General features: G+C 42.1%; 1 protein-coding gene across 1 annotated transcript in view; it reads left to right on the forward strand.

Moving 5' to 3' along the window:
* Positions 1 to 6,660, forward strand: part of LOC116412135 (ovostatin-like) — a 64,012-nt gene extending 57,352 nt beyond the window's left edge. Inside the window, exons 31-36 of the mRNA XM_031905757.1 lie at positions 249 to 373; positions 2,618 to 2,708; positions 3,272 to 3,340; positions 3,604 to 3,706; positions 4,149 to 4,197; positions 6,406 to 6,660. Of these exons, the coding sequence (XP_031761617.1) occupies positions 249 to 373; positions 2,618 to 2,708; positions 3,272 to 3,340; positions 3,604 to 3,706; positions 4,149 to 4,186 (426 nt within the window). The 3' untranslated portion in view covers positions 4,187 to 4,197; positions 6,406 to 6,660. The remainder of the gene's footprint in view (positions 1 to 248; positions 374 to 2,617; positions 2,709 to 3,271; positions 3,341 to 3,603; positions 3,707 to 4,148; positions 4,198 to 6,405) is intronic.
* The last annotated feature ends 11,658 nt before the right edge of the window (positions 6,661 to 18,318 follow it).

Below are 18,318 nucleotides of genomic sequence, written 5' to 3' on the forward strand. Positions count from 1 at the left end.
TTACATTGGAAAAATAATTTTTTGCTGCTTTAATTACAGTATTTTTTAGAATAATCTGGTAAGGGATGGTTGATACACACGTCTGTACATAAGAGACAATGCAGCTCAGATGAGAGTAGCAGATAAGTATTAATAGAACTACTGTAATCATATTTTGGCTTTCACAGTGCCTTAGGATTATAGTGTAAATAATACATTATGTAACATGTTTGTCTTATCTTAAATATCTGTGACTTGGCCTTTCCCAGAGCACCATCCGATACAACATCCCAGTGCCCAAAGAAAACTCTGCCTTCTATGTCGTTGCTGATTCTGCGTCTGAGAACTGTCTCAATGGAGTGGCTTATACTATAACCATCACACTCTCTGTTAGGTACTGGGCTGTCATTCTGTTTGATTTTTCTCTAAATGTATTATAAAAATCAAAGTATTCATCATAGAGAGCTCGCCTTTCACTGGAAGAGTAATAGACTGTGTAGGCCTTTGCTGGGCGAAACCCTGGTAGAATGTTAATGTAAATCAGTAACCCTCTGCTACTCCCCCCTCTAGAACAGGCTGAAATAGAAGCCCTTCGCTTTCCCATGTTGTGCGTAAGAGAAATGAACCATTGCAGAGAAAGTATCGAAAAAATGACACCATTGTTTTATAATGACAAAATGGTCTCTGCAAGTGGAATATATCCAGTTATATATGTGTGTGTGTGTGTGTGTGTGTGTGTATAGAAGCCCCAATATGCCAGCACTCTATCCACAGAGGTGCAACATCAAATGGCAGCATATATGTAGTTAAAGATGGATCAGAGGAAGACTTATATATACATTATAATCGGACGTTTCAGTCAGATGTTTCATTCTCAAGGAAAGGTGGGACTGAAAGGTCGGATTTTAATGTTTCACCATGTAAAATAAATCATAAGTTACACACACACACACACACACACACACACACACATACACACACACACACACACACACACACACACACACACACACACACACACACACACAATCAATATATACACAGCATACATAGGTAGGGCACTCACGATACAGAAAGAAATTTTGCCTGGGTGCAGTCCACACAGGTATACACAGGAACTCGAACAGACGGGCCACTCCACACAGGACTTATAAATTATAGAGATTTATTCACAAATTATAACAAAAGACTGACGTTTCGGCTGGTATCCCAGCCTTTCTCTCTATTCTCTGTCCACGCTTGTCTTAATGTCATTATTGTTTATTTAACATTGATTAATATTTTGTTTAAATGTGCGATTGCAATCCACCTGCCTCTAGGTTACTATATATAAATGGCCATAGCAACCTTGAAACCCCTAGTGTAATAGTGAGTGGCCTTTTCCAGCAATACAACTACTGACCACTCCAATGCCTCCTTACAGGAGCGATTGAGGCTACACTGATTTATCTAATGATAGCGATCGTCACACCGATTTATCTAGAGTCAGTATCACGGGCCATTTGTGTAACATATTCTGGTAATATTTTTGAACTTCTGGTAACAGTTTTGAACTTCTTGACATTGTATGATGTTATGGTCGCTGTTCTTGCCTACACACTGACTTTTTACGTATGGACACGCACATCGCTGCAGGATGGCTTAGCGATACGGTTTGTTTGGTGCATATCATTGTATAAGTTGTTGTACACTCTGTGTAGGAGACATGGTTACAATTTTATTTTATGTATATTTGGTTTCTTTTTTGTGTATTATTTGAGGTTTTGTAGTACACTTGTCTGGCAGTTTACACGTCCCATTCACGTCATGATTTTTGTTTCCCGCCATTTGTTGTATTTAGGTTTGTCCCACTATCAGTTTTGTAACTTTGAGAAAGGCTGGGATACCAGCCGAAACGTCAGTCTCTTGTTATAATTTGTGAATAAATCTCTATAATTTGCTTAAGTCCTGTGTGGAGCGGCCCGTCTGTTTGAGTTCCTGTGTATGTGTATATATAATATATTTATATTGATATTTTGTACATTATTTTCACTGTTGCTCAGTGTATTGCAATGCCTTTTTTATCTTGTCCCTTTTTTATTTTTTCTTGTGTCCTTTGATCACTATATGTTCTTTATCTCTATGATTTGTTTATAACGGTTACTATCACTGGGTTTGGTGCCTTTTTCTACACAGGGGGTATTTATTGGGGGTGGATGCACACAGTCTTTTGGTTTGTCCCTGAGGAAGAGCACAGTTGGTGCTCAAAAAAGTCGGATCTTTTTCATTAAATAATTTGTCTTTTTGCAAAGTCCCTGTGTGTGCCTCTCTCCCTCTCCCTCTCCCTCTCCCTCTCCTCTCCCTCTCCCTCTCCCTCTCTCCCCTTCCTCTCCCTCCCTTCTCTCCCTCCCTTCCTCTCCCTCCCTCTCTCTCTCTCCCTCTCTCTCTCTCTCCTCTCTTCTCTCCCTCTCTCTCTCTCTCTTCTCTCTCTCTCTCTCTCTCTATATATCTCTATATATCTCTATATATATATATATATATATATATATATATATATATATATTCCTTTTAACTCCATCAACACCAGTTTCATATCCTTTGCCGATTGTCTATTTTTTAACTTTTTGCTATTCTATCTGTTACCCAATCTCTTCTTCAGCTATCAGGGTTTAAGGAATGAAACCAACATGGTGATTATTGATATAAAGATGCTGTCAGGATACCAAGCAGACTACTTCTCACTGAGACAGGTAGGGAGGCCTTCTGTAAGTTTAACATGCTGGGATGCTATATGTATGTGTATATACACACAGTGAACTTAAATTGCCTGAGGTTCTCACTAAATATCAGTTAGTATACCAGAGTGTATTCACTCACTGTATTCAGTATTCTAAGTGTCCTGAATATCACTAATACTCATTTCATTTTTGGTTGTTATAACTGATATATTTTTATTTTTTTTTCTGTATATAACTTGTTGTGAGAAATACTGTAAATGGCAGTTACTGAGCCACTGAAACACCATTATTGTGGTACTTCCCCGGTATTCCAGTTACAACAATTGACTCGGTGTTCTAGTTTAACTCCCCTACTTGGTAGAGAGGAAGGTGTTATATACAGATACAGAGGCAGCATAGTGTTATTGGGACAGTAGTGTACAGGGCATGGTGGTGTCAGTTCCAACATGGCTGAACTGCTTTGTATATTCACTCTGGTCTCCCCTTGCAAATGATTCTGACTGCAGGAGAATGTGCAGTGCGGTTGTTGTTACCGTAGGAATTGACGCAGTTGAATTTGTTCTATTCTTTTCTAGCTAGAAAACTCTAAGCAGGTCTCCAGAACAGAAGAGCAGAACAACCACATATTTCTGTACCTCAGCTCTGTAAGTCTCCTCACTTCCTGTCAGCTGATCTCTGAGGGAGCACATAGCCCTTCACAAAATGGTGGATAAAGGGAAAGGATGTAAAAGGGCAATATTTACTGATATATATATTCCAGTTTGGCGATTCTTTATTAGAATACTTAACATAATATAAACTGTCTGTTGGTTACGTATTCATCCTGGGGGAATAGTCTGTTATTCTGAACTCCTGGGATTGTCTAGTTTGATGCTTATATTGTGGGCTATTTCTGTTCCCCCCATAGGTGCCCCAGAAGCCTATCCAGCTCTCATTTAAAATGCTCCTTGGCAGCAGGGTGCTGAATGTGAAGAGTGGCTCAGTGTACGTCTATGATTACTATGAAACAGGTAATGCACACTGTGTATATGTGGATTTGAGGCCTTATAAAGACTGACTATAAGAACGGTGTGGGATAATTGCCCCCGTTCCGTTTCTCCTTTACAGCTCTTGGGGCAGAAAGCAAGTGGAGCCCCTGCTGACATATTTTGTCTTCCTTTCCTGACTGGTATAAGGGGAATGGAGCATTTGCAAGAATTGAAGTCCCTATAGGGCCCTAGTAACTCCCCCTATGCCTAGTACATTCTAAATGGGATATTTACATTTATTGTTACCCCTAAGGGATTATTAACATTATCAAAAATGAAATCAGTTGGGGAATCGCATTTCTGCTTTTAAGGAAAAATCTTATCCAAAGGGGGAATTGTATAGTATTAGTAATGAAACCTGAAACCTTGGTAACTAATAGTGACTCCCTCCCTCATAATCGGCTTTAACCATTTTTCTTTCCAGGGGAAAATGGCTTTGCCTCATACAGTCGCCCTTGCTGAACACGGATAACGTATGTACAGCTCTCTTTTCTAGCCCTTTGCTGGTAGAACAAAACATTTCATTGGTTGCCATGGTTTATTGCCCAGGTGCAGATAAGCCCCATTGCCTCCTCTTATCATAATTCCATGTCTTCTTTGCTTCCTTTCCTTTTATTCTTTTCCTTATTTGCTCACATTATTTCAGCTTTATTCTTTCCATAATTCTTAACTCTTGTCCAGTTCTTTTCATAGTTACATAGTTACATAGGGTTGAAAAAAGACCAGAGTCCATCAAGTTCAACCCATCCAAGTAAACCCAGCACTCACAACCTATACTTACCAATCTATACACTCACATACATAAACTATATATACAACCACTAGTACTAACTGTAGATATTAGTATCACAATAGCCTTGGATACTATGCTTGTTCAAGAACTCATCCAGGCCCCTCTTATAGGCATTAACAGAATCTGCCATTACCCAATCTCTAGGAAGGGCATTCCCCAACCCCCTCACTGCCCTCACCGTGAAAAACCCCCTACGCTGCTTCAAATGGAAGCTCCGTTCCTCTAATCTAAAGGGGGGGCCTCTGGTGCGCTGATTGTTTTTATGGGAAAAAAGAACATCCCCCAACTGCCTATAATCCCCTCTAATGTACTTGTACAGAGTAATCATGTCCCCTCGCAAGCGCCTCTTTTCCAGAGAGAACAACCCCAACCCTGACAGTCTCACCTCATAGTTTAACCCTTCCATCCCCTTTACCAGTTTAGTTGCAGTCTCTGCACTCTCTCCAGCTCATTAATATCCTTCTTAAGGACTGGAGCCCAGAGCTGCCCCCCATACTCACGGTGAGGCCTTACCAGGGACCTATAAAGGGGCAAAATTATGTTTTCATCCCTTGAAACAATGTTTTTTTTTTTTATACAAGACAGCACTTTATTTGCTTTAGTAGCCACAGAATGACACTGCCTGGAATTAGACAACTTGTTATCTACAAAAACCCCCAGATCCTTCTCCATTAAGGATCCCCCCAACACACTACCATTCAGTAGATAGTTTGCGTTTATATTATTCCTACCAAAGTGCATAACTTTGCACTTATCAACATTGAACCTCATTTCCCAGTTTGCTGCCCAGTTTTCCAATTTTGTCAAATCTCTCTGCAAAGCGGCACATCCTGCATGGAACTTATAGTTTTAGTGTCATCAGCAAAAATAGAAACAGTACTGTCTATGCCCTCCTCCAGGTCATTAATAAACAAGTTAAAAAGCAAAGGACCAAGGACTGACCCCCTGCGGTACCCACTAACCACAACCACACTGGTCCAATTAGAAAATGTTCCATTTACCACCACTCTTTGTACTCTATCCTTCAGCCAGTTCTCTATCCAATTACAAATATTATGTTCTAGGCCAATATTCCTCAATTTGATCATTAACCTTCTGTGAGGTACTGTATCAAACGCTTTAGCAAAGTCCAAGTAGATCCCATCCACTGCCATTCCAGCATCGAGGTTCCTACTCACCTCCTCATAAAAGGCAACTAAATTAGTCTGGCAAGATCTGTTACGCATAAAACCATGCTGGCACAAACTATAATAATAAGGGATAGGGTACTTGAATACATTGCAGTTCACAATACTATTGTATTGTGAACTGCAATGTATTCAAGTACCCTATCCCTTATTACCCCTTCCAAAAGCTTTCCTACTACTGATGTCAGACTAACAGGCCTATAGTTTTTAGGCTGAGAACGGGATCCCTTTTTAAATAACGGCACCACATTAGCAATCCGCCACCTCCTGAAGTTGAAAATGAAATTGCCGCAGTACAGACATGGGGCAAATGAATGTGTAAACAGGATGGGGCCAATAAATGACTGGGCTGATCAAGAGCTTTCCTGGTTCCTTGGTATGACAGTCCATCCTTGCACCTTATGAATAATTCAGAGCAGAGAAAGGACATTAAAGAAAACTAAATGTAATATAAGATCTATCTCATGGAAATAAGATATATAAAATTGGATTTTTCCCAGGATTCCTTTACTGAGCAGGGCTTTTCTCTCTAATTTTGGTTCTTCTCTGTTCTAAATGATACATTTTAGTCAAGTTATTTAACTCCCAATGCATGAATAAACAATTCTAAAACAGAGTGACCTGATTGAGACCATATACTGTATAGAGAGCTGGGCACTGGGTTCCCTTTCTTTTTAATCTGCTTTTTTTCTTGGTTACAGATTGTTTTCTAGAACCCACTGCAATGCTCTGCAACTGGAGCTTGAACTCAGGAACCGCTGGAATGGACTTCAATCTGCCTAAATGTGGTGCTGGTATTAAATAAATGACAGTGGGTGGGAATGGAAGTAGAGCTTACACAGACTGGGCTGGCACACATCTGTTCTCTTATAAATCTCTCTAGCTCTTTATCAATCTGAACAACATTACACTATAAAATGTTCTGTTTTAATAAATGGGACCTATTTTGCAGTTGAGCCGCCTCTTGTATTTGTCTTGAATAAGATCAAAGTTGGAACATGGGTTGGAGAGATCCTATGAAGCCTTTTAAATGAAGGGGTAGGGGCAGGTAGTGGAATTATTGTTGCTTCCTGCAGCTGGACTAGGGGTCAGTAACTGTCCTGGGCAAAAAACAGTCACTGGCCAATTGCCACATGGTGTGACTGAGTATTAGATCTATGACCCAAGATAACACCTGGAACCCATTCAAACATCCTCCACTGCTTGTTACAGGACCCATGATGTACATCATTGCATCTGGATATCTTGCAAGAGTAATAAAGTGGAAATGGGTGGAGATCAGTGCTACTGCACAAGTCTATTGCTAGTGGGTATTTTTGGGTTAGAGTGGTTCTTATTAGGAGGAATGGTACTTTATTTTACAGCTGCCTGAAATCCCTGTTAGTGTGCAGCAATCATCCTTGGACACTACTGGTCAGCAATGGCAAGTTCTTATTATGACCTTGTGGCCTGGGCGTTTTGGCAACATCCCATAGATATATAATACAAATTCGGCTCTAAATTTCATACTATCGGTCACCTGGTATTTTCTACCTCAATATAACAAATTTACAAGAAAATTCATTTGGAGCCTTTGATAATAAAATATAACTTTTAATTTCATTAAGTTAAAAAAGATCATCACTATCTTATTAAATAGTTGGATCGACCAAAAACTGCAGAAAAATCAATGATTATTTAAAAAAACAATTCATTTTAAAGAGTGCAGATAATTACAGTAATTTCACATGATTTGTTTCCCTTTCCTTTCAAAAATGGGACAGTTCATTAATGATATACAAACTAGTAGCGCCACTCAGCAGCGCTTGTGCTTAATTCATTATTGTATTTACAGCCATTCATAATTAGAGCGGTAATAATTAATTCATTGAATCTTAATAGGTCAGGTGGTTTGTCAAAGGGTGGGAAGTATTAACAGGCAGAAAGTATATTATTAAGCTCACAAATCAACACACCTTACACAGCCTGGTTCCTGTCCCCAAATTCGCTGCCCTACAGCTTTCTCCCACCCCCAGGCTGTGCACCCAAACAAAATCAAGGAGGGAGGAATACAGATTAAAGGTATAAATACAGCGGGGAATCGGGGTGTCACAAGTGCAGACACAACCAATATCATATATATGTGTTCTTAGGCTCCACGTGGTGTATATTTCATTAAAAAGATTGTGCTTATTAAATCAAATCTCGAGGGAACACCACACTCGAGCTCCATTTACAGCGCACAATTCAGCATCTCAGTACAAATAATCACGTTCAGCCTTAAGGTCCCCATACACGGTAAGATCCGCTCGCTTAGCGAGATCGCCAAGCGAGCGGATCTTCCCCCGATATCCCCACCTACGGGTGGGCGATATCGGGGAGCTTGAACTTTAAAAAAAAAAAAAAATCCAAACGTTTGGCCCTGGGGCCAAACGACCGGATTATGTAGGCGGCAATGGGCCAGTCAGTTCGGGGACCGCATCAACGAGCCGATGCGGTCCTGATCTGACTGAATCTTTTAACCTGGCCGATCGATATCTGGCCAATTTCAGGCCAGATATCGGTTGGCCAGCCCACTCGTTTCTTCCCCTACACGGCAGATAAGCTGCCGATGTCGGTCCAAGGGACCCATATCGGCAGCTTCTATCAGCCCGTGTATGGGGGCCTTTAGACCCACTTCCCACCACAACCCCCGCCTAATATTCACATTCCATTCGCTCTCCCTAACGGCTGACAACACTCGGCGCGCCTAGTTTGACATCCCTAAGCGGCGCACATACAGTACAAGCTTCCCTAAACGCTCCTTCTCCCATGACCCACCCAACGCGTTTCGTCACTAACATGTGACTTCATCAGGGGCTATCATTGGCTCTCTTCCTTCCTCAAGGTGTTTATATAGTGCATTAATTAACAAAGTAAACGCCCACTAAAAAAGTCTCATGGTGTTGCCTTGGTAACCCTAAGGGGAATTAACCCTTAGGGATAAGGGGTGTGTGAGTAAACCTCTCATTATAATGTTGGCTTAATAGCACCAAGAAGATTTCACCCTTCGGAAAAAGGGTTTAAAGGTGAACCCCTCATTTAAACCTATGGGGGACCTAGTTTTTAGTCTGAAAATCCATTGGCATTCTTTTTTTAGGAGAATATTGTCAATGTTGCCTTTTCTTTCGGAAAATTTCACTTTCTCAATCCCAAAGAAATAAACTTCCATGGGATTCGAATTGTGAAAGTCCCTCATGTGTCTTGCTACGGGGGTATCCTTTTTATGGATAATTGTCCCCACATGTTCCAAAATTCTTCTCCACAATTCCCTAAAGGTTTTTCCAATATACGTTTTTGGCCACTTACATACGGCAGCCTAAATCACTCCCGAGGTTCTGCAGTTTATGAACGGCCTGATCTCATAATCCCTCGCAAATACCGGATGTCCAAACTTCATTGGTTTCATGTATTGACAAGCGTCACAATGGTGACATTTATAGGAACCCATAGTTGGAGTTAAAAAGTGTACCGGTACATCCAACTTCTTATCCACATAATGACTTTGCACCAACATATCCGCTAAACTCTTAGCCCTTCTAGCTACCATTACTGGTTTTCCAGGTAGTACATCCCTAAGGTCCGAGTCCCCCCTTAATATATCCCAATGTTTAGCCATTATTGGTTTAACCTCTGACCACTGATTATTAATCTCACTTCTTTTGAAGGGGACTCCTCAATCCTAGGGTTATTACTCAAAAGAACCTTCCTATCAGCCTCCAAAGCTCGTTGGTACGCTCTCTGTAAGCATTTCCTTGGGTAACCCCTTTGGAGAAATCTATCGCGTAATTCTAAAGCCTTCACCTTAAAATCTCTGATATCCGAACAGTTCCTCCTTAATCTCAGATACTGCCCAACAGGGAGACCTCTTTTCAAAGGAGTAGGATGGAAGCTTGTGTAATGCAGAAGGCTATTCGTAGCTGTTTGTTTTCGGTATACTGTTGTATTAACCTGGCAGGAAGTACTACTCCTTAGTAACAGATCCAGAAAGGGAAGCTTATCAGAGCCAAATTCACGTGTAAAATATAATCCTACTTGATTTTCATTAAGCAGGCTGATCATATAGGAAAAGTCCTCCCTATTACCCTTCCAAATAATTAAAATATCATCCATGTATCTCTTCCACAGTACTATACAGGTATAGGACCCATTATCCAGAATGCTTGGGACCAAGAGTATTCTGGATAAGGGGTCTTTCTGTAATTTGGATCTCCAGACCTTAAGTCTACTAAAAAATCAATAAAACATTAACTAATCCAAATAGGATTGTTTTGCATCCAATAAGAATTATATATATCAAAGTTGGGATCAAGTACAGGTACTGTTTTATTATTACAGAGAAAAGGGAATCATTTAACCATTAAATAAACCCAGGTCATTAAGGTCATAGCATTTCGCTTATATCTGCCTTCTCCATTATCACAATATTTCCCCCTTTATCAGCCTTTAATTTCAATATACTTACACTCTTGCTCAATTCCTCCTCCAAATCCCTCATTAGATTAGGGCAGATTTCCCATCCCCTGTTATTCCTCTATTAACCTCCTTTCAATTTCTATCTAAGTAACCAGTTTTACAAAAATATCTATATGAGGGTATGCATGATATTAGGGGTAAATACGCTCTGTTTTTTAACTCATCCTATTGTTCCGGTATCGCCTCTATTACCCATTGACAGATACTCTATAATGCGTAAAGTAGGTAGAGCATCCCCCAGTCAATCCCATCTTTCTTAATTTCCCTTTCTTTTCTTTTGTTTTTGAAATATTGTGTAGAGCCAATTTCCTAGCAAAAGATTTATATCTTGTATGCACTCAAATTTATTCAAACTATTATCAGGTACAAATGTAATCCCTTTTCAAGGAGTTCTATATGATCTCTATTAAGGGAAAAGAAGAGAGGTTCAACACCTGTAACTTTAGGCCTGGATCTACTAACCATTCTTTCTGCCCCTTGAGCGTCGATAGCCCCAAGTGGCGCGGTCTCTCAACCGTTATTTCAAGTCTTTCCCTTGTCCCTCCTCCAAGGGACTTTCTAAAAAAGAAACCTCCTTTCTCTTCTGTTTTCTATCAACACCTTCCCATAGATGACTTACGTTATTAAGACGGCTGAGAAGCCCCTGAATGTGGCGGAAGAATAAAGCATGAGTTTAACTCTTTACACTCAAGTTGAACCTACACATCAGGATGGTACGGAATCAAAATGTGGTGTTTTGCTTAGGGCAAGAATGTTGCTTAAAAAGTAAATGTATCCTTATTACAGTACTTTTACAAGTTGCATTAGTTTTTATACTAGTAAAATCCACCTTTTACATACACCTTCAATAGATACAGTATGCCACTAAAAATATCTAAAATTAAATAAATGTCAAATATCAACGCGGGTACTCACGAAGGATTTCATGGGAGTCTCGGGCATCTATGGAACACTTCAGGGAGTTTTGCATTCTCTACTCACATTCCTGTATGGAATTTTTATTCACCCCCATACATGATCTAAAATAAGAGTGGGGATTACCCTTACCACTACTCCTCCCTCAGGGAATAGCCAACCTGCAGGTAGGTTCCTCCTCCCCTTTTCTCAGGCAATTAAGCAGGTACAGTAAGACACAAATACCCAGTTTACTATACCCATACAACAGGCCAAGTTATGGAGTTACAGATATAAATGAGCAGGAGCCTAGAGAAGTGATTCAGGCACTTCCCATTTATGGCAGATAAGTAGGTTCCGTTCTCTCTCTCTCCAGTCTTTCGATGATGATGCCAAGTTACGGTATATACTCAAGTATAAGCCGACCCGAATATAAGCCGAGGTACCTAATTTTACCTAAGTAAACTGGAAAAACTTATTGACTCGAGTATAAGCCTAGGGTGGGAAATGCAGCAGCTACTGCTAAGTTTTAATAATCAAAATAAATACCAATAAAATTACATTAATTGAGGCATCGGTGGGGTATATGTTTTCAATATTTATTTCAAAGAAAAACAGTAAACTAGCTCTGTAAGCGGAGAAGAGGGTCAACAAAACAATATGAGTACTACCCCATGCACATTGGCAAACTGGCAGCAGACCCAGTCCCGGAGGGATGTAAGGGGGAATAAGTATTGCTAGTGGGAGCCTAGGCCAGGGCACTGGAGGGTCTGGTTGCGGGGGGCCTAATTTGCACACAAAGGACAGAGGGTGCTAGTCTGGAGGGACGCATGGCACCCAACTCAAGTATAAGCCGAGGGTGACTTTTTTTCACCACATTTTGGGTGCTGAAAAACTAGTCTTATACTCGAGTATATACAGTACCTTACCATGTTGAGGTAAACCCCATATGGTGGTACTTAACTACCCTCAAAGGTTGAAACCTCCCTGCTTGGTTACATTTCTTTGAAAAGTTATCTCCTGACCTAAGCGTTGTCCCACAGGCTGTAGCTTTGATAGGGAAAGATTTCCACGACCCAAACCCATTTTTTAAAGGCATAAGACCACCATTAAAGGGATGTGTGAAGCTACAACTGAATGGAAGTAAGCCATTTGTGTAACCAAAGTTTAGTTGCACATTAAAAGTCTACTTATTGTCACTACTGAAGGGTAGTTTTATAGTGGACCAAGCATAACTGTGCCATTTATAACTTACTGTTATATTCTATATGTAATAGAAACAGAAAGGGCAAACATTGCATGGTAGGTATTGATGAAATCCTGAAATAATTCTGATGGAAGCTACATTCAGAGCTAATAATGTGTATATTATTACAATATCCATTAGTCTGTTAGGTTAATGCCCTGGGGGAGGAAGGCTGTCTGCTCTGGGATGTAAGTGCGGATAAAATAGGACCCGGGATAGAGGCCAATCATTCCTCTCAGTCTGGCTCCACAGGGAAAGATGGAGAGTTCTGCCAGTGAGTGATCATCAATGCCACTTGGGGGCCTGAGTTTCTACTGTGACATCTACTTCTCTCAGGAAGAGACTTTAGTGGAAGACAAGGGGTATAAACTACTACATGTGTGGGGCTGTTTGGACATTACTAGATATGTGGGGCCCATTTTGAATCTCTGTCCATACAATGTTACTCCGATTTGCCTGCTACGTACTGCCAGTGCTACTGATTCACCTACAGAGATGACAGACTGCGGCACACAGAGATTTTATAAGACCTTCCACAGAGTAGATGTTAAGAACAGTGCTCTATTTGGCAATTGCACCCTGGCATGCAAGGATTAAAATACAATGAATGTTATAAACATATACTCCCATGTGCTTTATACAACATTCCTTTATCTAAGGTACAGTGGGAAATGCAATAACCAATGCAAAGTTTTGGAGCATTGTTTAAAAGGGAATCATTTAAACATGAAATAAACCCAATGGAATTGTTCTGCCCCAATAAGGGTAATTATATCTTAGTTGGGATCAAGTACAGGTACTGTTTATATTACAGAGAAAAAGGGAATCATTTAACCATTAAATAAACCCAATAGGGCTGTTCTGCCCAATAAGGGTAATTATATCTTAGTTGGGATCAAGTACAGGTACTGTTTTATTATTACAGAGAAAAGGGAATCATTTAACCATTAAATAAACCCAATAGGCTGTTCTGCCCCAATAAGGGTAATTATATCTTAGTTGGGATCAAATACAGGTACTGTTTTATTATTACAGAGAAAAGGGAATCATTTAACCATTAAATAAACCCAATAGGGCTGTTCTGCCCCAATAAGGGGTAATTATATCTTAGTTGGGATCAAGTACAGGTACTGTTTTATTATTACAGAGAAAAGGGAATCATTTAACCATTAAATAAACCCAATAGGGCTGTTTCTGCCCCAATAAGGGGTAATTATATCTTTAGTTTGGGATCAAGTACAGGTACTTTTTTTATTACAGAGAAAAGGGAACCTGTAATACCTGTAATAGTATTTGTAGTTAGATAAATGCAATATCTATTGGGTTGCTTCTGTTTCAGTACTGCTACAAATCTAAAGTTTGTGTTAATAAAGAAAGCAATATGCATATTTAACCATTGCATATCTAAGGATGAGAGGCGTGTGACGTTGGACGCCATTTGGAACAGACGCAGCAGTAAGGAGCGGTGTCGAGAGAGGCTACCACTTGTAATAGAGTCAGTCTCCCGGCCCAGGATGATTCTTAGTATTAAGAAATTCAGTGATATTCGCTCATTGGGGTTTTCTCCATTCCACTGCACTAGCTTTCATGCTCCTATATTTTATATGAGAACGCAAAATCTATTCAAAACCCCTACTAAATACATTTAGTATTTGGGCCAAATAGCAAGGAGCGTATGGTCTAAAGTGGTTCAAATTGCGTGAGATTCATAAGATAGATGGATATTAACCTGTAAATTGATTTTATTTTATGCTAAATGTGCTTGGTTTAATGCTAATTTTAACTCATAAGGAAGTCTATTTTTCTATTTGATCAAATTTTAACCTGTATGTTTCTCTGGTATGTCTATAAGTTTATGAGTTTTTTTCCTTTTTTTTTCTCTGTACTATGAGTAAATAAAAATTCACTTATTGTGGCATGTGAAGTTGGTGTAAGGAGAAACAACTCTAATTAGCCAACTACAGGATGAGATCCACTTTTGTGCACTCCATAGACAGACATACATGTGCCATTGAGCCCTATGGGAGACTTTCCTTGGGCCGGGTTGGAGCTGCAGAGTGCCATTGAGCCCTATGGGAGACTTTCCTTGGGCCGGGTTGGAGCTGCAGAGTGCCATTGAGCCCTATGGGAGACTTTCCTGGGCCAAAAAGAGCTGCAGAATGCCATTGAGCCCTATGGGAGACTTTCATTGGCCGGTTGGAGCCAAGCACATTGCAGCTATAGAGTCTTGGGGGCTTCCTTGGGCCGGGTTGGAGCTGCAGAGTGCCATTGAGCCCTATGGGAGACTTTCCTTGGGCCGGGTTGGAGCTGCAGAGTGCCATTGAGCCCTATGGGAGACTTTCCTTGGGCCGGGTTGGAGCTGCAGAGTGCCATTGAGCCCTATGGGAGACTTTCCTTGGGCCGGGTTGGAGCTGCAGAGTGCCATTGAGCCCTATGAGAGACTTTCCTTGGGCCGGGTTGGAGCTGCAGAGTGCCATTGAGCCCTATGGGAGACTTTCCTTGGGCCGGGTTGGAGCTGCAGAGTGCCATTGAGCCCTATGGGAGACTTTCCTTGGGCCGGGTTGGAGCTGCAGAGTGCCATTGAGCCCTATGGGAGCTTTCCTTGGGCCGGGTTGGAGCTGCAGAGTGCCATTGAGCCCTATGGGAGACTTTCCTTGGGCCGGGTTGGAGCTGCAGAGTGCCATTGAGCCCTATGGGAGACTTTCCTTGGGCCGGGTTGGAGCTGCAGAGTGCCATTGAGCCCTATGGGAGACTTTCCTTGGGCCGGGTTGGAGCTGCAGAGTGCCATTGAGCCCTATGGGAGACTTTCCTTGGGCCGGGTTGGAGCTGCAGAGTGCCATTGAGCCCTATGGGAGACTTTCCTTGGGCCGGGTTGGAGCTGCAGAGTGCCATTGAGCCCTATGGGAGACTTTCCTTGGGCCGGGTTGGAGCTGCAGAGTGCCATTGAGCCCTATGGGAGACTTTCCTTGGGCCGGGTTGGAGCTGCAGAGTGCCATTGAGCCCTATGGGAGACTTTCCTTGGGCCGGGTTGGAGCTGCAGAGTGCCATTGAGCCCTATGGGAGACTTTCCTTGGGCCGGGTTGGAGCTGCAGAGTGCCATTGAGCCCTATGGGAGACTTTCCTTGGGCCGGGTTGGAGCTGCAGAGTGCCATTGAGCCCTATGGGAGACTTTCCTTGGGCCGGGTTGGAGCTGCAGAGTGCCATTGAGCCCTATGGGAGACTTTCCTTGGGCCGGGTTGGAGCTGCAGAGTGCCATTGAGCCCTATGGGAGACTTTCCTTGGGCCGGGTTGGAGCTGCAGAGTGCCATTGAGCCCTATGGGAGACTTTCCTTGGGCCGGGTTGGAGCTGCAGAGTGCCATTGAGCCCTATGGGAGACTTTCCTTGGGCCGGGTTGGAGCTGCAGAGTGCCATTGAGCCCTATGGGAGACTTTCCTTGGGCTGGGTTGGAGCTGCAGAGTGCCATTGAGCCCTATGGGAGACTTTCCTTGGGCCGGGTTGGAGCTGCAGAGTGCCATTGAGCCCTATGGGAGACTTTCCTTGGGCCGGGTTGGAGCTGCAGAGTGCCATTGAGCCCTATGGGAGACTTTCCTTGGGCCGGGTTGGAGCTGCAGAGTGCCATTGAGCCCTATGGGAGACTTTCCTTGGGCCGGGTTGGAGCTGCAGAGTGCCATTGAGCCCTATGGGAGACTTTCCTTGGGCCGGGTTGGAGCTGCAGAGTGCCATTGAGCCCTATGGGAGACTTTCCTTGGGCCGGGTTGGAGCTGCAGAGTGCCATTGAGCCCTATGGGAGGCTTCCAAAATCATGCACTGAAGTTTCAAAGCCAGTAAGGTTTTTGTGCCGTTTACGATCGTTTGGATCCAAAAATTTTGTGACTTTCGGATCGCAACTACAATATTTTCGTACGACCAAGAAAAGAATTTTTGTGCAATTTTCACACATCAGAAATTATCATCATTTTTCCTATCGTGCTTTTAACCAGCGAAAAATCGTGCTCTCATGAATGGGAAGCAGTTCCCATTTGCAAGCCGTGAAAAAAGTATTTTGTTCTTCTTCAAGGAAAAAAAAACCCTGGATATTGTGCTATGGAAAGATTTGATTTGAGTTTATTTGCAGGTGATAAACATGCCTGATGCTTACACAAACAACAAGAAAGCAAGTAGAACTGCATAAGGTTATGTTTATACACAGTGTACCTTGCAATTAAACTCTTAAGCAGTCCCTGGGCAAAGAGATTGCTAAATAAGTATTACTAGAGGTTTGTTTCAGAGGGAACCAAGCATAACTGTGCCATTTATAACATTGATAAAATCCCCAAATGATTCTGATGGAAGCTTCCTTAAGAGCTAATAATGTGTATGTTATTACAATATCCATAGTCTGTTAGGTAATGCCCTGGGGGAGGAAGACTGTCTGCCCTGGGATGTAAGTGCGGATAAAATAGGACCGGGATAGAGGCCAATCATTCCTCTCAGTCTGGCTCCACAGGGAAAGATGGTGAGTTCTGCTGGTGAGTGATCACCTGATTTTGGGGTCCTGGAGCTTCTACTATGAAATCTGTTCCCCTCAGATGGCCACAAGGACAAGACTGAATGACTTCCCTGGAAGACCGTGTGTGTAACCAGTAAGTGTAAATATGTGCTCTTTGTGTGGGGCTGTTAGGACATTACTAGATATGCCAGGGCCTATTTTGACTCCATGAATGGTTGCTCCCATTTGCCTGGTACCTTCTCCTATAGATGTGAATGAGACAAGGGCTGCAGCACACAGAGACATATAGGACCCCCAGAGTTTATACCCTCTACAGAGCAGCTATAAAGGACAGAGCTCCCTTTGGCCAATGCAAAGACTGAAATACAATGAATGCCATGAAAATATGCACCCAAGTGCTTTTCACAACTGGTCGGGCATTTGGATAAATAGATGTGTGTGTCTCCAACCCAACGCCAGACTGGGAGAGATGACTCCATAATGCCCGATGGGTCTGTGGTTTAAGTGATTCACTCTTGGTTTGTTCTGGGTGTTGCTATCTTTAGCTTCAACTGGACCTTTGTGGTTATGGAACTTTGCATTTTACATCTTCTTCCTCACCTGCCTTTATAGGGGATACTGGGGGATTTCTTGTGTCCCTTTATGTAGAACTTTATAAGTGAGTGTCTTTGTCAATAGTGGAGAGTTTCTTCTGACAAGGAACTTACTTGTTGAAATGTGAAGCTCCAGAGCAAACCAGGAAGAAAATGTTAATGGATAAATTCCGACCATGTGACGTTACCCTGGAAGATGCAATTGTACGCACCGGACCCAACGTTGAAACCGTGTTATCATTTAGGTAATTATGGCTTTCAGGGTGGGGGATTATGGGAGACGTGAACTTCCCAAGTAGATGAAAATTGCATTGTGGGGAAACAAAACTGTTATATAAAATTATATGTATTTACTCCAGTAATAACATTTAAAAATGAAATGTAAAAACGCCATGTGTGGCCTTGCCCTTAAGCTTTGTAACAGGTAAAGTATCTCATTACCTAATCCAAATAAAGGCCAGTAGGCTTCTAGCCTCATTTTGCCAGGACACTGACATTCAAAATGTTTTTTGTTCCTGACTGTCTTATCTGAAATCCAAACCCAATGCAGTCATAATGTCTCCTCCCATTCGCAAGGCGTATAAAGACCTACCCCAGGTAGTTGTGCCAGGAGATGCAGAAGGTTCCTGAGATGGGAACAATGTTCCTGAGAAGGTTTCTGTGCTGGGTTTCCATTCTGGGTCTCATCGGTGGTGTGGCCGCCAAGCCGTAAGTGATAGATAAATGCAGTGGTGTAGGGAGAACAAGTTCAGCCCCCCAACAACAACAAAAGTTCCCCACCTAACCATGGGGAAAATAATCTGTTTGCCCAGAATGCTGTAACTGCACCTTCTTCGGTACTGCACATTGCACATTGCACAGGAACAGTTCTTGGCAACTTATGGCAAGATCAGTGCA

This window comes from Xenopus tropicalis, chromosome 7, assembly GCF_000004195.4.
Source record: "Xenopus tropicalis strain Nigerian chromosome 7, UCB_Xtro_10.0, whole genome shotgun sequence".
Lineage (NCBI taxonomy): Eukaryota > Metazoa > Chordata > Amphibia > Anura > Pipidae > Xenopus > Xenopus tropicalis.